We start from the raw sequence: 25,005 nt of genomic DNA, 5'->3' as shown, positions 1-25,005 counted from the left end.
GCTCAGTTGTGTCCGACTCTTTGAGACCCCATGAATCGCAGCACGCCAGGCCTCCCTGTCCATCACCAACTCCCGGAGTTTACTCAAACTCATGTCCATCCAGTCGGTGATGCCATCCAGCCATCTCATCCTCTGTCGTCCCCTTCTCCTTCCACCTTCAATCTTTCCCAGCAGCATGGTCTTTTCCAATGAGTCAGTTCTTTGCATCAGGTGGCCAAAGTATTGGAGTTTCAGCTTCAGCATCAGTCCTTCCAATGAACATTCAGGACTGATTTCCTTTAGGATGGACTTGTTGGATCTCCTTGCAGTCCAAGGGACTCTCAAGAGTCTTCTCCAACACCACAGTTCAAAAGTATCAATTCTTTGGCGTTCTGCTTTCTTTATAGTCCAACTCTCACATCCATACATGACTACTGGAAAAACCATAGCTTTGACTAGATGGACCTTTGTTGGCAAGGTAATGTCTCTGCTTTTTAATAAGCTGTTTAAGTTGCTTATAAATTTTCTTCCAAGGAGCAAATGTCTTTTAATTTCATGGCTGCAGTCACCATCTGCAGTGATTTTGGAGCCCAAAAAGACCAATGTCTGTCACTGTTTCCACTGTTTCCCCATCTATTTGCCATGAAATGATGGGACTGGATGCCATGATCTTAGTTTTCTGAATGTTGATTTTTAAGCCAACTTTTTCACTCTCATGTTTGCCTTTCATCAAGAGGCTCTTTAGTTTTTCACTTTCTGCCATAAGCGTAGTATCATCTGCATATCTAAGGTTTTTGATATTTCTCCCGGCAATCTTGATTCCATCTTGTGGTTCCTCAAGTCCAGCATTTCTCATGATGTACTTGCATGTAAGTTAATAATCAGGGTGACAATATACACCCTTGACATACTCCTTTCCCAATTCGTAACCAGTCTGTTGTTCCATGTCCAGTTTTAACTGTTGTTTCTTGATCTGCATACAGATTTCTCAGGAGGCAGGTCAGGTGGTCTGGTATTCCCTTCTCTTGAAGAATTTTCCACAGTTTGTTGTGATCCACACAGTCAAAGGCTTTGGCATAGTCAACAAAGCAGAAGTAGATGTTTTTCTGGAACTCTCTTGCTTTTTCGATGATCCAATGGATGTTGACAATTTGTTCTCGGTTCCTTTGCCTTTTCTAAATCCAGCTTGAACATCTGGAAGTTCATGGTTCACGTACTGTTGAAGCGTGACTTGGAGAATTTTAAGCATTACTTTGCTAGTGTGTGAGATGAGTGCAATTGTGCAGTAGTTTGAGCATTCTTTGGCATTGCCTTTCTTTGGGATTAGAATGAAAACTGACCTTTTCCAGTCCTGTGGCCACTGCTGAGTTTTCCAAATTTGCTGGCATATTGAGTGCAACACTTTTCTTTTAGTGCAATAGCATCATCTTTTAGGATTTGAAATAGCTCAACTGGAATTCCATCACCTCCACTACCTTTGTTTGTAGTGATGCTTCCTAAGGCCCACCTGACTTCACATTCCAGGATGTCTGGCTCTAGGTGAGTGATCACACCATCGTGATTATCTGGGTCATGAAGATATTTGTTATACAGTTCTTCTATGTATTCTTGCCACCTCTTCTTAATATCTTCTGCTTCTGTTAGGTCCATACCATTTCTGTCCTTTATCAAGCCCATCTTTGCATGAAATGTTCCCTTGGTATCTCTAATTTTCTTGAAGAGATCTCTAGTCTTTCCCATTCTGTTGTTTTCCTCTATTTATTTGCATTGATCACTGAGAAGTCTTTCTTATCTCTCCTTGCTGTTCTTTGGAACCCTGCATTCAGTTGGGTATATCTTTCCTTTTCTCCTTTGCTTTTTGTTTCTCTTCTTTTCACAGCTATTTGTAAGGCCTCCTCAGACAGCCATTTTACTTTTTTGCATTTCTTTTTCATGGGGATGGTCTTGATCACTGCCTCCTGTACAGTGTCATGAACCTCTGTCCATAGTTCTTCAGGCACTCTGTCTATCAGATCTAATCCCTTGAATTTTTTTGTCATTTCCACTGTATAATCATAAGGTATTTAATTTAGGTCATACCTCAATGGTCTAGTGGTTTTCCCTACTTTCTTCAGTTTAAGTCTGAATTTGGCAATAAGGAGTTCATGATCTGAGCCACAGCCAGCTCCCGGTCTTGTTTTTGCTGACTGTATAGAGCTTCTCCATCTTTGGCTGCAAAGAATACAATCAGTCTGATTTTGGTATTGACCATCTGGTGATGTCATGTGTAGAGTCTTCTCTTGTGTTGTTGGAAGAGGGTGTTTGCTATGACCAGTGTGTTCTCTTGCCAAAACTCTGTTAGCCTTTGCCCTGCTTCATTCTGTTCTCCAAGGCCAAATTTGCCTGTTGCTCCAGGTGTTTCTTGACTTCCTACTTTTGCATTCCAGTCCCCTATAATGAAAAGGACCTCTTTTTTGGGTATTAGTTCTAGAAGGTCTTGTAGGTCTTCATAGAACCATTCAACTTCAGCTTCTTCAGCGTTACTGGTTGGGGCATAGACTTGGATTACTCTGGTATTGAATGGTTTGCCTTGGAAACAAACAGAGATCATTCTGTCGTTTTTGAGATTGCATCCAAGTACTGCATTTCAGACTCGTTATTGACCATGATGGCCACTCCATTTCCTCTAAAGGATTCCTGCCCACAGTAGTATATATAGTTGTCATCTGAGTTAAATTCACCCATTCCAGTCCATCTTCATTCGCTGATTCCTAGAATATCGATGTTCACTCTTGCCATCTCCTGTTTCACCACTTCCAATTTGCCTTGATTCATGGATGCAACATTCCAGGTTCCTATGCAATATTGCTCTTTACAGCATCGGACTTTACTTCCATCACCAGTCACATCCACAACTGGGTGTTGTTTTTGCTTTGGCTCCATCCCTTCATTCTTTCTGGAATTATTTCTCCACTGATCTCCAGTAGCATGTTGGGCACCTACCAACCTGGGGAGTTCCTCTTTCAGTATCCTATCATTTTGCCTTTTCGTACTGTTCTTGGGGTTCTCAAGGCAAGAATACTGAAGTGGTTTGCCATTCCCTTCTCCAGTGGACCACGTTTTGTCAGACCTCTCCACCATGACCTGTACCCAGGACTGGGGAAACAGACTCTTGGAGGGCACAAACAGAAAGACTCCTGTGCCCACCAGGACCCAGGAGAAAGGAGCAGCGACCCCACAGGAGACTGACCCAGACTTGCCTGTGAGTGTCCAGGAGTCTCTGGCGGAGGCATGGGTCAGCAGTGGCCTGCTGCAGGATCAGGGTCACTGAGTGTGGCAGTGCACACTGGACCTTTTGAAGGAGGTCACCATTATCTTCATTACCTCCACCATAGTGGCCTCAGGGCAAATAACAGGGAGGGAACGCAGCCCCTTCCTTCAACAGAAAATTGGATTAAAGATTAACTGAGCTTGGCCCTGCCCATCAGAACAAAACCCAGTTTCCCCCTTAGTCAGTCTCACCCATCAGGAAAATGCTTCTAAGAATACCAAACTTCCAAGATTCTGGTTATTGTGCTCAAGGCTCCTTTGGGGGGTGGGTTGTGGGTGGGTGGTGCTGGGGGAGGTGGGTTGTTTCTCTTGCCTCACTGCCTTCTTTGCACTGATCTGGAACATTCTGTGAATGTGTTGGTTGGGCTTGAAGTGACATTTTTCAGCCCTTCGTTCTAAAAATTAGATGGGTCCACTTGAAATTTTGTACTTAACTATCTGCCCTAATCTTATTTTTTAAATTTATTTTGCTGTGTTGGATCTTTGTTGCAGCATGTGGGATCTAGTTCCCTGACCAGGGATCGAACCCGGGCCCCCTGCACTGGCAGCATGGAGTCCTAGCCACTGGCCCAGTAGGGAAGCCCCAGGGAAGCATTAAATGGTTGCCTTAGGCGGTGGCGTGTTTGGCTGTGATAAAATGCCATTTTCAAGGGCTTCATCGTGCCTTGCCTTTCCTAGTTGCTCCTCAGAGACCTCCCTGAATGGTCCCTCAGCGCTGACACTGTTCAGCTCCCCGAGGTGACATCGCTTTGTGAAGAGGGGCACAGGTCCCTCTGCTTGGCACCCAGCGGATTGCTGGGGACACAGCTCATCCAGCCAGTCTGGAAACCCCTGCCCCCCAGAACTCCAGACCAGTGCCCAGTACACAGGTCCATGGGGACAGGCCGGGACAGGTTTGCCCATGAAGGCTGGCAGCACAGAGCCTGCAGACTAGTCCCCTGGAGTCACTGTCCATGCTTCTGTGCTTTCTTTCCAGCGTCAGTGTCCTGTTGGAATATTTTGGTTCCTCAAAATTATTTTAGATATGTCAGTTTCAAAGTCTTCATTATTGGCCTTATATTTATTGGTAAATCAATTGGTGGGATTTAAAGCAGAAACCTCCTAGCTTGAGGACCAGCCATGGCCCGGAAGGCTGGATTATTCGCTGTTTTTCAGCTTCTGTCAGCTCTTAGGCCAATTAAAGAGGAGCTTTCATTTGTGAGCCCGTTTGCAAGTCTAGTTTTAATATAGTCTTTTATTCATTATTAAGGACAGATTTTTGTACGCAGTCTTGAAAACAGAGTGTTGAGAAGGCATAATTGCTGGTGATTTAATGAATGAGAACACATTTATGGGTTTTCAGAAAAGAGCCCAGGAAGGTGGTCTCAGCAGTGCAGTAAGTCAGCCTTGCTCTGGGGCTCGCTCCTCTGATTTCAGTGGACTTGAGGGAAATTTCACCTTGGTTTGGGCGGGTGGAGGCTGCCTCCCACCTGGCTCCCTTCCCCCACGAGCATCACCCATCACCCATCACCTGACTTTTTGAGTTCCTCTTCATTCCCGAGTGGAAGAATCACTGCTAAGAATTCACCTGTCCAGAGAGTGGGGAGTGATCAGGATCCTGGCAGCGTAGCTGTGTGCTCTTAGCTGAATTTCAGGGGTCACCTTTTCACATCCCGGTGGGGCGTGGGTGCCGTTACCCCTGCATCACTGAGGGGCAGAGGAGTTAAGGTCACCAGGCTGGTGAAGGACGGAGGACTTGGAATGATGTAGGGGTCCCCAGCCTCCAGGATCTAACGCCTGATAACCTGCGATGGAGATGATGTGACAATAGAAATGAGGTGCTCGGTAAATGCAGTGTGCTTGAAGCATCCCCAGACCACCACCCCAGCCCCCCGTCCGTGGAAGAGTTTCTTCCACGAAACTGGTCCCTGGTGCGGCCAAAAATGTTGGGGATTGCTGACCTCAGGTCTCATCTGTGCTCGGTCATGCTCGATTCTTTGCGACCCCATGGCCTCCGACCGCAGGCTCATCGTCCGTGGGATTCTCCAGGCAAGAATACTGCGGCAGGTTGCCATTTCCTACTCTAGAGGATCTTTCTGACCCAGGGATTGAACCTGTGTCTCCTGCATTGCAGGCAGATTCTTTACCCCCTGAGCCACCTGGGAAGGTCTCATCTAAGACTTTTTTTAAAAAATGGTGACATATGTTGTTGTTGTTTAGTTGCTTCTGACTGTTTGTGACCCCACGGACTGCACCCCAGGGAAGCACGCCAGGCTTCCCTGTCCTTCCCTATCTCTCCAAGTTTGCCCAAGTTCATGTCCATTGAATTGGTGATGCTATCTAACCATCTCCAGGCATATGTTCCAGGTAAATGCATTCTAAAGAAACAGTCACTTGTCTGACCTTAGCTCACCAAGTTTACACTCGTGAAGACCAGGAAGACCCAGCACGTGGCGCTCACGGCTGCCGCACGCTCCTGCTCTGCAGAGGCCACCGCGGGATGTGCTAGTGGGCTGGGAGGGCTGACCACAGAGGAGGCCAGTGTGGACGGCAGGGGTGGGGTGGTGCTCTCGGGAACACCTGAGCCTCTGGGAGGATTGGACTGCCACGTAGTCCGTCAGTGAGGAGGGCAGGGATGGGGGATAGAGAGCCGCCTTCTCTGGGCCCTTGAAGGCAGGTGACAGAGGCACCTACAGCTTCCTCCTCCTGGTCTCGGGGCCCCTCCTCACTGCCGTAGGCCCTGAGACCTCGAGGCTTCTGAGCAGAACTTGGGCACGGGGGAGTCAGCGGGGGCCTCATTCTCCCCAGCTTCCACTTCCGGTCCCTCTTGATGTTGGTGTCAGGTCTGTTCAGCATGAGCTGAAACTTGCTGCCTGCCTCTCTATCTTTAGCAGCTTAATTTTAGGAAGGACTCAAGTAGCCTTGAAAATGAAAGCAACTCAGGCGTGCCCGTACTTCCACAGGGTCCTGAGCAGGAGCCGTGAGAAGAGACAAGGGTCAGGTCCACCCTCGCCTGCATCTCAGGACAGGGCCCCAGGGGTCACCTGGGGCATCTCGGCTGTGGGAGGAGGGACAGTGAGGAGAGAGAGGCCTGAGGCTTGGCTTTGGGGAAGATGCTGTACTTAAGATGGTGCAGAGATCAGTGTGCTCTGGCTTTCGGTGTGTCTGGTGGAGTGGAGCCGTGTTGCATGGGCATTTATGTTACAGGGATTCAAGTAACATAAGAGAGCGAGAGGGAGAGATTTCCATGTTGCTGCAACCTCTGCCCCTCAGTCCTGCCCCTGTGATCCTGAGTGACCCATGAGCCTGCTTTTCTCAGGGATCTTCACTTCTCCAGGTGCCTGCACGTGAGCATCCTGCCCCACTGGGAGAGACTGTGACCCCCTCCACCCATACACGCAGCTATTCCCTGGGCTACACAGCCTGCTGACTGCCTGTGTCAGCAGGTCTGACTTGGCAGGACTTCACCCGGGGTGAGGGTGAGGGTTCTGGACAAGCCTGGTTTGTTCCATCAACTGTGGCTCATGGGCAATTCAGGGAGTTTTCAAGAGTAAATTGAATGACTCCTCCAGGACATCTTTATGTGGGCTTTGGAAACTCAGCACTTGTGACCCCTCTGTATCTTCAGACTCTCCTGGCGAGCTCCCCGGGGCTGAAAGGGACACAGACACACCCACAGTGTCTCTCTGCTGGGCAGACTCTAGCGTGATTGGTTGATGTTTTTTATTTTAATTTGTTGGCTGTACGGCAAAGTGACTCAGTTACATATATGCATACACACACATTCTTTTTCATATTCTCTTCCATTACGGTTCATCACAGGATGCTGGATATAGTTGCCTGTGCTCTACAGTAGGACCTGCTGTTTATCCATCCTGTATATAATAGTTTGCATCCACTAACCCCAGCCTCCCAATCCACCCCTCCCTTAGCTTCCTCTCCCTTGGCGACTACAATTCTGTTCTCCACATCTGTGAGTCTTCTTATGTCTTGCTGCTGTTGCTGTTGTTCAGTCACTAAGTTCTGTCCAATTCTTTGGGATCCCATGGACTGCAGCACACCAGGCTTCCCTATCCTTCACCATCTCCTGGAGTTTGCTCAAATTCACGTCCAATGAGTCGGTGATGCCATCCAACCATCTCATCCTCTGTCGTCCCCTTCTCCTCTTGCCTTCAATCTTTCCCAGCATCAGGGTCTTTTCCAATGAGTCAGCTCTTCTCATCAGGTGGCCAAAGTATTGGATCTTCAACTTCAGCATCAGTCCTTCCAATGAATATTCAGGGTTGATTTCCTTTAGGATGGACTGGTTTGATCTCCTTGAAGTCCAAGGGGCTCTTGAGAGTCTTCTCCAGCACCACAATTCAAAAGCATCAGTTTTTCAGCACTCAAACTTCTTTATTGTCCAACTCTCACATCTGTACATGACTACTGGAAAAATCATCAGATCAGATCAGATCAGTCGCTCAGTCGTGTCTGACTCTTTGCGACCCCATGAATCGCAGCACGCCAGGCCTCCCTGTCCATCACCAACTCCCGAAGTTCACTCAGACTCACGTCCATCGAGTCAGTGATGCCATCCAGCCATCTCATCCTCTGTCGTCCCCTTCTCCTCCTGCCCCCAATCCCTCCCAGCATCACAGTCTTTTCCAATGAGTCAACTCTTAGAATGAGGTGGCCAAAGTACTGGAGTTTCAGTTTTAGCATCATTCCTTCCAAAGAAATCCCAGGGCTGATCTCCTTCAGAATGGACTGGTTGGATCTCCTTGCAGTCCAAGGGACTCTCAAGAGTCTTCTCCAACACCACAGTTCAAAAGCATCAATTCTTCGGCACTCAGCCTTCTTCACAGTCCAACTCTCACATCCATACATGACCACAGGAAAAACCATAGCCTTGACTAGACGAACCTTTGTTGGCAAAGTAATGTCTCTGCTTTTGAATATGCTATCTAGGTTGGTCATAACTTTCCTTCCAAGGAGTAAGCGTCTTTTAATTTCATGGCTGCAGTCACCATCTGTAGTGATTTTGGAGCCCAGAAAAATAAAGTCTGACACTGTTTCCACTCTTTCCCCATCTATTTCCCATGAAGTGATGGGACCGGATGCCATGATGTTCGTTTTCTGAATGTTGAGCTTTAAGCCAACTTTTTCACTCTCCTCTTTCACCCTCATCAAGAGGCTCTTTAGTTCCTCTTTGCTTTCTGCCTTTAGAGTGGTGTCATCTGAGATTGTTGATATTTCTCCCGGAAATCTTGATTCCAGCTTGTGGTCCATCCAGTCTGGCGTTTTGCACGATGTGTTCTGCATGTAAGGTAAATAGCAGAGTGTTTCGTAGATAAGCTCATCTGTGTCGTGTTTTAGACCCACATGTAAGCGGTACATTGTGGCCTTTGTCTCTGCTTGACCTACTTCACATAGTGTACTCATCTCTAGTTTTATCCATGTTGCTGAAAATGTGACTTTATTCTTTTCATGGCTGAGTGGCACCTAGGCCTGTTGATTTAGATGCTTATCTAGCCTCAGAGGGAAGTGCCAGCTGAGTTTTCATTTCTTCACTCTCACTGAGGAATGCTCAGTGAGTAGTTGTGAAGGCCCTGGAGCCAGGCAGGGTCCCCAGGGCACATTGAGCCTCCTTATTCTTCCTGGTAGAGGAACCAGAGGCCCAGGGAGGGGACATCACTGATGCTTCTGGTCGCATGGATCTGGCTGAAGCACACACTGGCTTTCCTGAGGCTCTTGGTGCCCTTGCCCACTGCCAGGCCAGCATGGACAGGAGTGGAGCCAGGAGGGCATTTCTACAGAAAGCAGAGCCCCAGGGTGGGGTGGAAGGCCGGGAAGGCTCTCACACAGAGCGAACCTCAGGGAGCCCATCTTGCTGGTTCCCAGGCCTCTGCCGGGCAGGGAGGTGCTGGCCCTCGGTGGGGGCGCCCAGCAGGCGGGAGCTGGACGCTGATGCACCTGCCGTCTAGCAGCCCCGGGGAGATGGTGCGTGCAGCGGTGCTCACAGTGGCCTTTGAGAACTTGGTCCAAACTATCATTCTTTTCCCCAGAAAAAGAGAGAACCCTGTATCGTTTGCACTGTCCCAAGAGGATCAGCGCTCTCCAAGTCTGGTGCTCAGCTTCCAGGGCAGACTCCCCTGGGCCGTGACAGTGGCAGCGGCTCTGATTTCTAACTTCCTGAGAACCTTTGAGCTTGTCTCTGTTGCCCTCAGGACAAAGGCAGAACTCGTCAACAGGCTTTTAGAAGTTTAAAGGTGCAGTCTGGCTCCTGTAGACCGAGCAGCCTCCACACCTCTGCCCACCGCCTCCCTTTCTCCCCCAGGGGCCTTTTCTCAGCCCCCTTCTCCCCCCGACCCCGTGCTCACCTGGCTGCTTCCCACCACGGGGCCTTTGCACATGCCTTCCTCAACCTGATACTCTCCCCCAGCCTCCTCCCCAGCTCAGCCCTTAGCCCAGCTCCTGCGTCCCTTCCCCAGGGGAGTCTCTCCTGCCAGGTCAGCTCCTCCCCGTCCCTCCTCATCACAGTTGTGGCTTTGCTGGCACCTCAGTCTCACCCACCTTTCTCTTCACCTTCTTGAGGGCAGAGAGTGAGTCTGTCTTGTTCACGTGTGTTCCTGGTGCCTGGCGTGCAGTAGAGGCAGGGCACACACAGGGCTGGCAGGTAGGCAGCTGACCTCGGCAGAGGCGGAGGCGTGACGTCCTTGGCGGGAGCAGGCTTGGTTTCTCATCTTTGCACCTTCTGGTCCTGGTGATGCTGCAAGCTCAGCTTCTATGCCCTGGTGCCAAATCAAATCAGAGGCCAAGTTTTGGGTGAAGTAGAAGAGAACAGCTTTGTTGCTTTTCGAGGACACGGTGGGCTCCTGGCCTCCAAACTGTGTGTCCCAACCCGGCAGGATGGGGTGAGGAGTTCAGTAGTTCAGGGGTGGGGCTGCTGACAAGGAGGCTGTGTGCAGCTCCACACGTCTACTCTGTACGTCAGTGTCTCTGTTCCTGCCCTGGAGCTAGGTCCGTCTGCGCTGTTTCCAGATTTCGTGTATACGTGTTAATATGTGGTATTTGTTTTTCTCTTTCTGACTGACTTCACTGTATACGACAGACTAGGTCTGTCCACATCTCTATGAATGGCTCGGTTTCACTCTTTTTCTGGCTGATATTCCCCTGGGTGCCTGGGCCGCATCTCCGCAGTCCATTCCTCCGTCGGTGGGCGCGCAGGTTCCCAGGTCCCGGCTGCAGTCAGCAGCAGCGCTGCCCCTGTCTTGGTTAGCAGCTGTGCGGGTTTGCCCTTCGGACCTCCGGGGAGGTCGGGGAGGCTGGAGTCTTGCCGATGAGCAACTGGGGGGCGGGGGGGGGGCACAAAATCCCGCAGGGTCGCACTGGGTTTCGCCAGCCGCCCTTCCGTGGCGGGCGAGCCCGACACGCCGTCTTCCCCCAGGCGTGCTGCGGCTCCTGGAGCACGGGGAGGAGTACGTGTTCACCCTGCCCAGCGCCTACGCCCGGTCCATCCTTACCCTCCCGTGGGTGGAGCTCGGAGGGAAAGTCAGCATCACCTGTGCCAAGACCGGCTACTCAGCCACCGTCATCTTCCACACGAAGCCTTTCTACGGGGGCAAGGTCCACAGGTAGGCGGCCGCCGGGGCCGGGCCCGTGTCCGTCTGATCACGAGGCCCCAGGCCTCTTCTCTCCATCAGAAGCCTGGGTTCCAGCCGGAAGATGCATTGATAATCAAAATCCAGTTAAGGGATCTTTTTCAGATGACAGGTCTCCTGGGGCAGTTCTGAACCCTTCCCAGTCTGGTGAGGTGCTGGCGGAACACAGAGCAGAGATCAGAGGGCTTCTGGGGTCACTGTCACCTCTCGCTCCCCAGGCCTCCGCCTGACCTGTTCCGATACAGTTGGTCCATGGGCTCCATGCAACATCCTGAATCCTGTGTCTTTGAGAGCAGCACTGTTTCTCTCCTTTGGGAAGCTAGGAAGCATGCCTTAAGAAGAGGAAGGAGAGGGCTTGGAGCGGAGCTTCACCTCGTTTCCATGGTTCTGGTTATAAGGTTCTCCCCCTTTGGAGCAGATCACTGGATAAGCAAAGGAGACTTTCTTATACCTTTCTTTTGGAAAGTTGTCCTGGGTGGTGTTCACCTAGGGGTGTTGGACTGTCCCCCAGGAAGTGGATGCCCTCCTGGCCATTTTGGAGCTGGACACACTGGCTCCTAAGAGCCAATTGTGTGCGTTTCTCCCCAGCTCTGCGGTCCCTCATCCTGCCTGATGGCTTGAGAATCCACCAAGGTTGGGGCAGGGAAGAAACTCACAGAAGGGCTGCAAACTGGGTGTTTCCCTCGTGGCGAGCCCGCTGTTAAAGCGTTACCAGCACAGCACAGACACCCTTCCCACAGGATCCACCAGAGGATTCTGGGTGCGCCCTGGGCCCCCAGCTGTGTCCAGGTTCAGGGGGAACGCTTCCAGGCCTGTGTTCAGAAACTCCACATTCATCCGGAGTGTGGATGAAAAGAGGAAAAGAGGGTCCTCCACCTCCCATTCCTGCTGTGTTATTCTGCCTGCAGCAGGCTCCTAGGGAGAGGGAGTGGGCTCTGCCTTGGCCGAGAGCTGAGCCCGAGTCCCCGGGCTGGGTGGGTGAGGCGAGAGGCCACACACCTCCACCTAGACCCTCATAAACCAGGCCGCAGGGAGTCGCCCTCGTTTAGTGATTGAAAAGTTCTCCTGAGGCTCTTATGAACATAAGAGTAGTTATAGTGTACTCAATAGTACACTATTATTACTAAAAAAATTTTATGGCCGCACCCCACAGCATGCAGGATCTAGTTCCCTGACTGGCGACCCTGGTTCCACCAAGGTCGAACCCACCACCCTGCAGTGGGAGTGTGGAATTTTAACCACTGGACCGCCAGAGAGGTCCCCAAATGTACACCGTTAGACGCTATTTGAGGAAGAGGGGTGATTTCCACCCCAATAATAACATCTTGTAAAACCTTTGCGTGTTTATCAAAACTAAGAAATCGATGGGATTCAACTAAATTCACAATAAAGAGCAATAAAGCACATATAATTTTAAGCTGCCTAATTTATTTTCAAAAATCAGTAAAACGATATTAATTGAAAACAAACTGGGAAAACTGAGGAGGGGATAAATTAGGACTTTGGGATTAACAGATACATACCTTATATAAAACAGGTAAATCACAAGGACCTCCTGTATAGCACAGGGAGCTCTACTCAGTACCTTATTATAAACCTGTAAGTGAAAAGAATCTGAAAAAATACCGTGTTCATATATGTGTGTGTAACTATATGAATCACTGTTTCCTTGAAACTAATACACATTGTAAATTAAGTAGACTTCAATTAAAAAAAAAACCTAAGCAGTTAACATTGCTGCATCCTTAGACTTTATTCAGATCTACCTGTTTGCCCATTGATGTTTTCCTTATCTGCTCAAGGATGTTAGATCACACTTTAAGAGCTAGTCTTTGAGCAAAAGAGCAGCCCCATAAAAAAAAAAAAAGTGTCTCCATGCGAGCACACCTTTTGAAGTCAGTCTGTGTTCTGATAATCTCACAGAAGTGTGTGCACTGCCCTCTTCATTCATTCAGGGTCACAGCAGAAGTGAAGCACAACCCCACCAACACCATCGTGTGCAAAGCCCATGGGGAGTGGAACGGGACCCTGGAGTTCACCTACAACAACGGGGAGACCAAGGTCATCGACACAACCACACTGCCCGTGTACCCCAAGAAGATCCGCCCCCTGGAGAAGCAGGGCCCCATGGAGTCCAGGTGGGGCCCAAGCTTAGCTGTCCTCAGCACATGACCCAAGGGGCAGAGAGGACGTCTCAGGGGACGGGGCCAGAATCATGTTCTGATTCCTTTAGAAACTTGAGTTATCCTCTGGCTGTCACTTAGGAATAGACCGGTTGTCACTTTCAGTTTATTGTTCTGCAGTCCTGGGGTAGAACGTGAAGACAGCCCGCCCGGACTTTACTGCCTGTCTTACGAGAATTTGTCAGCTCTGCTGGTCTGTTACTTAATCACTAAGTTAAGTACGGAGAGATGCTAGTAATCAAAAAACCATGCAATTAAGCAATGAGATACTTTTTTTTTTCTTAACAGATTAGCAACATAATTTAAAAAAATTCTGTGCTGGCGAAACTGTGATAAAGTTGACACTGTGACTTGTGCAGGAAGGTGCCAGGTTCGCTGCAGGGACCAGTAGTTTTACATTCGTGACTTCTCCTTTATCTTGTAGTCTGCTTCTGGGAATCTCATCTAAGGGAGACTCCTTCAATTCACAAAAGGTTTTAAAAATGAAATTTGGGCATTTTTTTTTTTAATTAAACAACAAACAAACTGTCTAACAGTTCAGTGATTTGGAGAATGGTTAAGTGAGTAAAGGAGAATCCACTCTGTCATGTGAATATTCTGCAGCCACTTAACGTGATGCTTATGCAAGTATAGAAGCAGAATCTTCTGGAAATATGCCATTAAAATTTTTAAATCCAGGAGTTCAGCCAAGTTTGTCCCGCAAGCCAGATCGCACCTTGTAAATGATTTTTGTACAATTTTGTGGGAACACCGCCGTGTTCATCTGTTTGCGGCCACCGTCTTGCGACAATTCTAGTGAAACAGTGGTGACCAAGACCACACGGCCTGCAAAGCCTGAAATGTTGGCTCGCTGGCCGTCACAGGAGAACGTTTGCTGGCCCCTGCTCTTATTGAAAAGCATGTTGCTCTGTAGAAAGATGACGTGGGATTAAAATGAAATCACAGATGATCCTGTGAAAGGGTTTGCCATGACCAGAAAAGTTTGCCGCCAAATTGGAAAAGTGCTTATTTTGTGGAAATGAGCCAGGGGTCCCAGTGTGTGTAAATCATACGTTGTCACCGAGCTTACTAGAAAGAGGGCTGCAGTGTCCTGGAAATCTGGCTTTGAGCTGGGAGTCGTCCCCTGGTGCTCGTTGATGAGAGTGTGGCCTCTGTGTCGGAAGGGAGGGCGTGAACCCAGCCCAGTGAGCTGTGATGGGACGCGTACCCTGTCCACATGGCCTCCGACGACGCCGCCCCCCGTCAGGAGCCCTGCGGTTCCTATCACAGCCCCCCTTGTTTCTGGCGTGGCTGTTGAGCACTAAACTCTGATTCCCTGAGCTGAGCTCCCAAGGACGTCCGTGGCTTAGCTGGTCCTTAGGAAGCCTCTTCAAGCGGGGAGCTCAGGCCCCTGCCTGGAGCAGAGCAGATGGGGGATGGAGTGTGGAACGGGAGGGGGCGGGGGTTGACGCTTCTTGTCTCACACACGTGGACTCCCTGGCACCTGGAGCTGGGCCGTCGGCAAACCCAGCCACCCACCTTGTTTCTCGTGGTGGGAATGGCCCAGAGGTGTGGCACCTGCTGTTCGGAGCACCTGAGCCCGCTTACATGCCTGCCAGCCAGGCCCCACCTGCCGGAGGCCAAGTGAAGGACTGCCCGGTTGCCTTGGCTCCATAGGGGCCCGGCACCCACCTTCCCCATGGAAGGGAACCCCTACCCCATTGTGGGAAGAGAAGCTGCTTTTCATCAGCCACCCCCGTCAGCGTGCTCACAATGCCCCGAGCCTGGCCTGCATGCTGCTGCTGACCACCCCCGGCCTCCAGGACCTCCCTGCTCTCCGTGAGGGCTCCATGGGCTTCCTTTTTGCTTTTCACGCTCACCTTCTCCTACCCTCCCAGCCCTGGAGGCTTTCCTGCCCTGTGTTTTGGCCTGAAGTTCAGCGCCTTCCCCAGCGAGCCCTGGCCTTGCGCCTCCAAGGGGCTCTGGGTGGAGCCTGTGAATGGATGGGCAGAGCCCTTGACGTGGGGCTGCTCCTTGCTCACCACCCCGTCTCCAGCCACGGGGGCTCTCTGCCCTCTAGTTTTGAGGCCAGTATCCTATGATGGGACTTGTCAGGGGGAGTCCTGCCCTGGGAGCACTCCCACCGTAGATGTCCAGGCACCTGGTCATTGCCTCTGCACGAGATGTGCGTTGAAGGTGGGGGCAATGGAAAAGCGAGTTTGAGGCAGCAACCAGTCCGACCTGTCTGCTTCCCCACCCTCCTTTCCTCTTTGAGCCCACCTCTTCTTCCCCTCTAAGCTCTCAGGGTGCGGTAGAAAGAGCAAGGGCTGGGAGCCTGGTTGGACCTGGCTTCCTGCCCCGCTCCAGAGCTTTCTCCTGTGTACGCTGGGAGCCGGGACGCCACTGTCCCTGGTGCTTTGTGGGGTGGGCACTGATCGGGGCAGAAGCAGGCAGTCTGGCCTCTGCAGCCTGAGCCCAGCTCCCGTCCTGGACTTGGATTCCCCAGGAGGCTGCTGTCTCAGACGGCTTGGCCGCTCCACTGCTGACTCCCTGGCCTAGGAGCTAACAGGGCACCTGTGCTCAGCCTGCTGCAGAGGCATCCGTGTCCCCCAAGCCAGGGAGGGGTGCTCGCTGTGGAGAAGTCTGCTGTTTGCTTTGTGCGGAATCTGGGCGGGTCCTGATATGAGAAAGTGAGGAAGTGACCCTTCACCTAAATGCGGGTCCCACCCCGCCAACTCAGCTCCAGCACAGAGTGGGACTAGCAGGGAGGTGTTTCCTGAGGAGGGAAGCTGATGGCTTCTCCAGTAAAGGAATGAATGAATGAGTCTGACTTTGCATGTAGACACGGGCAGGTGGTGGATCCTGGTGTCTGAACTCCTAGTATGGGCTTCCCCTGCGGGAGCAGCCGCTGTTTGCATCCATCAACTTGCTGACCTCGGGCAGGTGGCTGCCCTGGGTGTGAGTCGTCTTTTCTCTGCTTTAGGGTGGGGCCCTAACGTCGCGTCTGTGTCACTGGGGTGCTGTGGTGAGGAGTTAATGTAAACTCTTATAAACAAGGTACCCGCGCGTGGAAGGGTCTGCGTGGATTCTGTCTGTAGGAGCAGCAGGATTCCTCCCGTCATCCCTAGACTGGCCCCCGGCACTCAGAGCCCGCCTGGGAGGGGAGAGGGGATTCAGGGTAGGGTGCAGATGGGGCCCGGGGACCGCAGCCTCGGGCCGCTGGCCCTGCCTGACTGCTAACTGTGCCCCGCGTGTTCCCCCAGGAACCTCTGGCGGGAGGTGACCCGGTGCCTGCGCCTAGGGGACATGGAGGCGGCCACCGAGCAGAAGCGGCGGCTGGAGGAGAAGCAGCGGGCGGAGGAGCGGAAGCGAGAGAACCTCCGCGCGCCCTGGCGGCCCAAGTACTTCATCCAGGAGGTGACCCGGCGGCGGGGTGGGCGGGCTGGCCCGTCTCCGCCGTGGGACTGGCAGGGAGGGCGGCGGAGGGCTGGGCTTGGCGGCCGCGGCGGGGGCCCTGAGTGCCGGCCGCTCTCAGGTTTCCGTTAGAGGAGCGCCCTTGCGGGTGGGGAGGCGCGCACGGGCCGCGGCCCTGGGCACGTAGCGCTTCACAGAGGTCGCAGACTGCTGCTCTGTCTTCCATAGCGAGTTAAGGGCAAAGGCCTGCCCAGCCCATCTCCTCCCCTGGGGAGGCTGGAACCTTCCTATGACAAGCACCTTTTTAGAGCTTTGCCTCTCGTGGGGCCGATGGACTGGACTTGGAGGGAGGCCGGTGGGGGGTGGGGAGGGTTGTCCCAGGTCACCAGGAATCCTGGGGAAACCACCCCAGCCTGCTGGCCCACCTGCTGGTCAGAGCGCCATGTGCCCAGCTGTTTGTGGCGCAGCTGGGCAGCGTCCTGAGAACAGAACTGGAAACAACAGAAGCGCAGGAGCCGCAGTTTTTCAGGCAGGTGGTCAGGAGTCTGAGACAGTCGATGAGAGAAACAGGCCGGTGGGGACCAGACAGACCCCAGTCTGTACCCGAAGGGGTGGATGCTACTCACCTCCAGGCCATCACAGGCCGATTCCCCAGTTCTCACGAGAAGCCAGAAATCAGAATTTCTATTAGAGATCAGATACTCAGCTGGTGTTGAGGAATCTGTAAGTTTAGACATTGAGAGCCAGTGGCAGTCTGTCTGGACTTTCCGTGTCTGGGCGCTGGCGGCGTCTGCCTTGCACTCCGTGGAAGGATGGCCCCAAGTAGCCGGAAGGCTGCAGGGAGCGAGGGTGACCATGAGGTGGGCTGGGCCCAGCTCCCAGAGGCTGGAGCCAGGGCTGTGGGCTGAGGGTCGACGTCACGGTTGGCCGCTCCTTTAGACAGGAAGCCTGCTGGGGGACACTGGGAGCGGGTCCCGGTCTGGAGGGCTTGCCCAGGGCAGGCGACTCTCTATTAGTCAGGGTTCCCCAGAGAAACAGCACAGAACCAACAGGGGAAAGGAGCTCATGTAGATCTATGATGAGATGGTGGGGGCTGCAAAGCCATGAGATCTGTGGGTTGCAAGCTGGAACTGCAGGGGAGCCAGTGGTTTATTCAGTCCTAAGCCTGAGACCCGGGGAGCTGATGGTGTGAACCTCAGCTCAAGAGCAGAAGTCCAGATGAGTGAGGCAAGACAGAGAAGGCCGGATCCTCACCTCCTCCCGCTCCGGTTCTACTCCGGCGGGGGGAGATGGGGCTATCCCCTCCCCCGCACGGGGGCAGGGTGTCCACCGCACCCCACCCACCAACCCACATGCCACCCTCCTCCAAAAACACCCTTACTCTCAGGCTCAGAAACAAACAACTCGGGGCCGGTCACGTCGACACGTCAAAGTAGCCATCACGGGATCCCGCAGGATCTAGCGTGAGCTAGATCTAGTCTCCCAGAGACAACTCCTCGGCTTGGCTCCTGTGGCTGCTGCACGTGAAGAAGTAAAATGACAGCCAGCCCCATTCTTTCTCCCGCTAGAGGGTGTATAAAAACCAGTCCGTCTCTAACAGGCTTGAGGACACCTAAAGGGTACAGACCAGCCCAGCCTGGTTACCGTGCGGCGCGCTCCTCTAGGCTGGCGCCGGGCCCACGCCGCCGGGAGTCTCGGCTTTTCCTCACTGGTACCGCGTATGACTGGTGTCGTCTCCTGGGGCTGCTGGCGTGTATGGGGCTGCCGCCTGCTGTGTGCCTTTAGCTGGCTGTAAAGTCATTGCTTTGGGCAGGTTCCTCCTACTCAGGCCCTTGTTTTCTCTCTTCCCTGTCCTTTCATCCGAATACCTTCCTTTTTGCCTCCTGTCCTGCCGTTTCAAGGTGCTTTTTCTTTTGGGGCCAATTAATCTTTCTTGACGGAAACCACACAGGCCGTCCGCCTCCTCTTTGTTGTTTTGGTCATTTCATGGGGTTTCCTCCTGAAGCGGCAGATGTGCAGGCCCCGTGGGCTCTGGGAGGGGTGGTGAGACCAGCAGCGTGGCTGGGCTGTGCGCCTTGAGGAGCGAGGCAGGGGCACAGGCTGGTGGGAGCCAGCACTGCCCCGCAGGGTCCTAGGGGCTGGGCGGGGAGGACCCCTTCGCTTCTACCCTCGCCTCGCCGACAGGTCTCCACGTATTGATGAGTCCTCCTGTCTCTTGCAGGGTGACGGCTGGGTGTACTTCAACCCCCTGTGGAAGGCACACTGATGGGTGGAGATGCAGAGCTTTCAGAAATAGCCCTGATTTTGTAGGAATTAAAGTGGTACGGTATCAAGGTTCTGCTGGTCTTCCCTGAGGCCGCCTGAGAGCACTCAAGACACGGCACCCAAGAGAGATTCTGTTGTGAACAGTGCGCCCCCAGACTCTGCTGGGATTGAGCTTATTCAAGAGCCTTTGGGCTTGTGTGTGCACGTGTCTGTGTGCAGAGCTCCCCGCACACCGTCTGTTCACACGCACGCGCTCCGTCTGCTGGGTATCACTACACATGGAAATACTGCACTTAGCAGCGACGTGGGTGATTATGAGCTCCTTTTTATCAATAAGGTTTCAAGTTTTCTAGTTTTCACTTTTGCCAAAAAATGTTTTGCACTCACAAAGTATTCTCCAGTTGACAAGTCCCGTCCAGACGAAGGTGAACGGGCGTGGCCGTCTGGTGGAAGGCGGCCGCCACTTCCCATTATGGCTGGGATTCCCACTCTGCCCCCAACTCTGTTGTCCGTTTGTCCATGCTCAAGACAGATCATCTGCATCTCCTGCGGGACGGGGAGCAGGCAGGAAGCTGTTCCAGGCGCAGGCTGGCGCCTTCCTGGATGGAGCGCCCCTCGGGGGGAGCCCACAGCCAGGCCTGCCTTGGGATGGTCCTCCCACATCCTTGCCCCAGAAGCTCTCTGATGATTTCTTATGCTCAAAGCGCTAGTCATACAGTTTTCAGAAGCTGCTGCTTTCATGGTAGAAAACAAGTCCTACGGAGACTTCACTCCTTTTATCTTTGGAAAAAGGGCTTTAGAAGTGAGGTATACGCATGCACATACAGACGCGCACTACCACAGCCTTGTATTTCGTTTGGGGAAAGAGAAAAGAATACCCAGTGAATTTTTTTTTTTTAAGCGCATCTCCCTCTCTTGTTTGACCCAAACTCTGCAAGGAAACCACTGTGATTAAAACATCCATACAGCCTGCCTAAGTGTTCCATGGTTTCAGTTCAGTTTCAGTCTTCAGCCTTTACAAATGAGGTCGAGACATGACCAGAATATAAAGCAAGGAGAAAATGAAGTATTTGATCTTTGCTCAATGCTTAATTTATTTTTTACTGTGCCACTCTGAGAATATTTATACAACCCAGTAGCATGAATGCTTCTCTGTAGTAATACTAATTCTGTGCCTTTCGTCTGCTTTCTTAAGACCAATTGTTCACACTTTGTAGACATTAGACAAATATATTTCGATTAAATACTATACTTATCTGAGTGTCTGTGCTTGATTTTCAGGGATTCCAGAGTTCTGTTGGAATTGGTGGCTCTGCATGAACTCATATTTTATTGATTAGTGTTCATTTGATGTGAACAGCCATTATATTTCCATCAAAACAGGGTTTTAAACACATTAAACATCATATATGGATATTTTCTGATAAGGTCATAAGAAAATTTAACTTATATCCAGGGAATGGTCTTGTTTTGAGAAGCGACTTACCAGGCAAAATGCTAAGGTAAGCCTGTTCTGGTTCACTGTCTTAAGACATCTGGGAGAAGAAAGTGGAATCATTTTATTTCTGAGAGGGAAAGCAGGTTAGATGTATTTTGAGAGGGAAATCTTTAATGAGGAGACTGCAAAGGAATCACTGTGGTGTTTTTCGATGTTCCAGTCTTATACCAGAGCATAAACCACCTGGGGGGTAAAATGGAGATCCATCACTTTTTTTTTTTTTGGTTGTGGCGGGGAGTTCATTTGGCCTTTTAAAATACTGTGAAACATCATATAAAGAACTACATAAAACGCATTACAGTTTCAGGAATGATTATAAACACCCGTGTACCCACTGCCTCGGGAAAGAAACCTGTTTGTCCACACCTTGAAAGCCACCTTTGTGCCTCTGCAGAATTGTGTTGTTTTTACAATCATCCTAATGGGTGTGAACAGTTATCTCATTGTGGGTTTGACTTGCATTTCCCTAATGATTTTTAGTGATGTTGACATCTTTCCCATGTATTTATTGACCATCTGTGTATCTTCTGGAGAAATGTCTGTTAAAGTGCTTTGCACAGTTTCTAATTGCGTTCTTTTATACATTGTTAATATACATGATTTGCAAATATCCCCTCCCATTCTGCCGGTTGCCTTTTCATTCTGTTGATACCTGTCCTTTGATGTACAGAAGTATTTACCTTTAATGAAGCCCAGTTTTTCCCTGGGCCTCCCAGGTGGCTCATCTCGTGCTTTGGATATCATATCCGAGAAATTATTGCCAAATCTCATTTCATGGAGCTTTCCCCTTATGTTGTCTTCTAAGAGTTTCATAGTTTTAGCTCTTATGTTTTACATTTTTGATCCAGTTCAAGTGAACTTTTGTATTCGGTGTTAGGTAAGTGTCCAGTTTTATGACTCTGCATATCGATATCCTGTTTTCCTGGAACCATTTGTTGGAAACACTCTTTTCCCCATTGAATGGTTGTCTTATCGAAAATCATTTGATCATCTGTGAAGGGTTTATTCCTGGACTCCCTAGTCTGTTCCATTGGTATATGTCTGTGATTTTATGCCAGTACCAGTTTTGAAATCTGGAAGTGAGACTTTATTTTCTTTCATTTCAGTTGCTCAGTCATGTCCGACTCTTTCTGACTCCATGGACTGCAGCAAGTCAGGCTTCCCTGTCCATCATCAACTCCTGGAGCTTGCTCAAACTCATGTCCATCGAGTCGGTGATGCCATCCAGCCATCTCACCCTCTGTCATCCCCTTCTGCCCCTGCCTTCAGTCTTTCCCAGCATCAGGGTCTTTTCCAATGAGTCAGCTCTTCGCATCAGGTGGTCAAAGAATCGGAGTTTCAGCTTCAACATCAGTCCTTCCAGTGAACATTCAGGACTGATTCCTTTTAGGATGGACTGGTTTGATCTCCTTGCAATCCAGGGGACTCTCAAGAGTCTTCTCTAGCACCACAGTTCAAAAGCATCATCAGTTCTTCGGCGCTCAGCTTTCTTTATAATCCAGCTCTCACATCCATACATGACTACTGGAAAAACCATAGCTTTGACTAGACAGACCTTTGTTGGCAAAATAGTGTCTCTGCTTTTCAATATGCTATCTAGGTTGGCCATAGCTTTTCTTCCAAGGAGTAAGCATCTTTAAATGTCATGGCTGCAGTCACCATCTGCAGTGATTTTGAAGCCCAAGAAAACAAAGTCTGTCACTGTTTCCATTGTTTCCCCATCTATTTGCCATGAAGTGATGGGACCAGATGCCATGATCTTAGTTTTCTGCATGTTGAGTTTTAAGCCAACTTTTTCACCCTCCTCTTTCACTTTCATCAAGAGGCTCTTCAGTTCTTCTCTTTCTGCCACAAGGGTGGTGTCATCTGCATATCTGAGGTTATTGATATTTCTCCTGGAAATCTTGATTCCAGCTTGTGCTTCCTCCAGCCCAGGGTTTCTCATGGTGTACTCTGCATATAATTAAATAGGCAGGATGACAATATACAGCCTTGATGTACTCCTTTCCCAATTTGGAACCAGTCTGTTGTTCCATGTCCAGTTCTAACTGTTGCTTCCTGACCTGCATATAGGTTTCTCAAGAGGCAGGTCAGGTGGTCTAGTATTCCCATCTCTTTCAGAATTTTCCACAGTTTATTGTGATCCACACAGTCAAAGGCTTTGGTATAGTCAATAAAACAGAAATAGATGTTTTTCTGGAACTCTCTTGCTTTTTCAATGCTCCAATCAATGTTGACAATTTGATCTCTGGTTCCTCTGGCTTTTCTAAATCCAGCTTGAACATCTGGAAGTTCATGGTTCAAGTACTGTTGAAGCCTGGCTTGGAGAACTTTGAGCATTACTTTACTAGTATGTGAGATGTCAATAACCTGAGATATGCAGATGACACCACCCTTATGGCAGAAAGTGAAGAGGAACTAAAGAGCCTCTTGATGAGGGTGAAAGAGGAGAGTGAAGAAGTTGGCCTAAAGCTCAACATTCAGAAAACGAAGATCATGGCATCTGGTCCCATCACGTCATGGCAAATAGATGGGGAAACAGTGGAAATAATGTCAGACTTTATTTTGGGGGGCTCCAAAATCACTGCAGATGGTGATTGCAGCCATGAAATTAAAAGATGCTTACTCCTTGGAAGGAAAGTTATGACCAACCTAGACAGCACATTAAAAAACAGAGATATTACTTCGCCAGCAAAGGTCCATCTAGTCAAGGCTATGGTTTTCCAGTGGTCATGTATAGATGTGAGAGTTGGATTATAAAGAAAGCTGAGTGCCAAAGAATTGATGCTTTTGAACTGTGGTGTTGGAGAAGACTCTTGAGAGTCCTTTGGACTGCAAGGAGATCCAACCAGTCCATCCTAAAGGAGACCGGTCCTGGGTGTTCATTGGAAGGACTGATGCTGAGGCTGAAGCTCCAATACTTTGGCCACCTCATGCAAAGAGGTGACTCATTGGAAAAGACCCTCATGCTGGGAGGGATTGGGGGCAGGAAGAGAAGGGGACGACAGAGGATGAGATGGCTGGATGGCGTCACTGACTCGATGCACATGAGTTTGAGTGAACTCCAGGAGTTGGTGATGGACAGGGAGGCCTGGTGTGCTGTGGTTCATGGGGTCGCAAAGAGTCGGACACGACTGAGTGACTGAACTGAACTGAGATGAGTGCAATTGTGCAACAGTTTGAGCATTCTTTGGCAATGCCTTTCTTTGGGATTGGAATGAAAACTGACCTTTTCCAGTCCTGTGGTCACTGCTGAGTTTTCCAAATTTGCTGGCATATTGAGTGCAGCACTTTCACAGCATCATCTCTCAGGATTTGAAAGAGCTCAACTGGAATTCCATCACCTCCACTAGCTTTGTTCGTAGTGATGCTTCCTAAGGCCCACTTGACTTTGGACTCCAGGATGTCTGACTCTAGGTGAGTGATCACACCATCATGGTTATCTGGGTCATGAAGGTCTTTTTTGTACAGTTGTGTGTATTCTTGCCTCCTGTTCTTAGTATCTTCAGCTTCTGTTAGGTCCACACCATTTCTGTCCTTTATTGTGCTCACCTTTGCATGAAATATATTGTTTACTTTTGTGCTAGTCTTTTATTATTTCCTTCTGTTAGCTATGGGTTTAGTTTTATTTAGCTTGTTTCTTAGGGTTCAAAGTTACTGATCTCAGAGCTTTACAAACTCAAGTATTTATAGCTATATATTTTCCCATTAACACCATTTTTCCAGCATCCCATACATTTTGGTATGTGTTTTTATTTTCATTAGTCTTGAGATAAAGTTCTGATTTCTCTTGTGATTTCTTCTTTGAGCCATTGGTTAAGAGTATGTTGTTGAGTTTCCACATACGTGTGGATTTCTCAGTTTTCCTTCTACTATTGATTTCTAGTTTAATTGCACTGTGATTGGAAAAGATACTTTGATTTCAGTCTTAAAATTTATTGACTTGTTTTGTGGGCTGACATTCAGTCTATCCAGGGGGATGTCCCACACACACTTGAGAAAAATGTGTATTCTGCTATTTGATGGGGCCATCAGTACGTGTATAAGTCCAGTTGGACTGCGGTGATGTTTGTCTTTTCTTACTGATCCTGTCTCGGTGGTTTTTAATCCATTATCAATGGTGGGGTGTTGAAATCTCCTGTTATTTCACAGCTGTGTATTTCCTCCTCAAGTCTATAAATGTTTTTAATCCATTAAATGTTTTTAATCCATTATCAATGGTGGGGTGTTGAAATCTCCTATTATTTTCCAGCTGTGTATTTCCTCCTCAAGTCTATAAATGTTTTTAATCCATTATCAATGGTGGGGTGTTGAGATCTCCTATTATTTCACAGCTGTGTATTTCCTCCTCAAATCTATAAATGTTTGCCCTGTACATTTTGGAGCTTTGATGTTTGGTGGATGTGTGGCTCTAACAGTTATACCTTCTTAGTGAACTGATTCTTTTATCAGTATATAATGTCCCTGTGTCTGGTAAGTTTTTGACCTGAGAGTTTAATTTGCCTGCTACCAGTATAACCATCCTTGCCTTGGCTACTGTTTGCATGAAATTTTCCTTCATCCTTTTACTTCGAATGTACACGTTTTCTTAGCTCTAAAGTGATTCTCTTACAGACACCATATAGTTGAACGTTGTTTTAAAGTCCATTCTGGGACTTCCCCCTGGTAATCCAGTGCTTAAGAACCTACCTGCCAGTGCAGGGGACATGGGTTTGATCCCTGGTCCAGGAAGATCCCACCTGCCATACAACTATCA

General features: G+C 49.8%; 1 protein-coding gene across 8 annotated transcripts in view; it reads left to right on the top strand.

The window, feature by feature from the left end:
- OSBPL10 (oxysterol binding protein like 10) overlaps positions 1-25,005 on the top strand; it is a 362,790-nt gene that overhangs the window by 322,970 nt on the left and 14,815 nt on the right. For 7 of the 8 annotated variants that reach the window (XM_059879973.1, XM_059879968.1, XM_059879967.1 and 4 more), the window contains 3 exons: positions 10,697-10,883; positions 12,866-13,048; positions 16,336-16,489. In XM_059879973.1, the coding sequence (XP_059735956.1) occupies positions 10,697-10,883; positions 12,866-13,048; positions 16,336-16,489 (524 nt within the window). Of the gene's footprint in view, positions 1-10,696; positions 10,884-12,865; positions 13,049-16,335; positions 16,490-18,707; positions 20,012-25,005 lie in introns of those variants that run through there. The other variant, XM_002696885.7, reaches the window with a different exon arrangement.

The sequence above is a fragment of the Bos taurus genome, chromosome 22, assembly GCF_002263795.3.
Source record: "Bos taurus isolate L1 Dominette 01449 registration number 42190680 breed Hereford chromosome 22, ARS-UCD2.0, whole genome shotgun sequence".
Lineage (NCBI taxonomy): Eukaryota > Metazoa > Chordata > Mammalia > Artiodactyla > Bovidae > Bos > Bos taurus.
The sequence above is the reverse complement of the archived record's forward strand: the minus strand, read 5'-3'. Positions and strand labels throughout refer to the sequence as shown.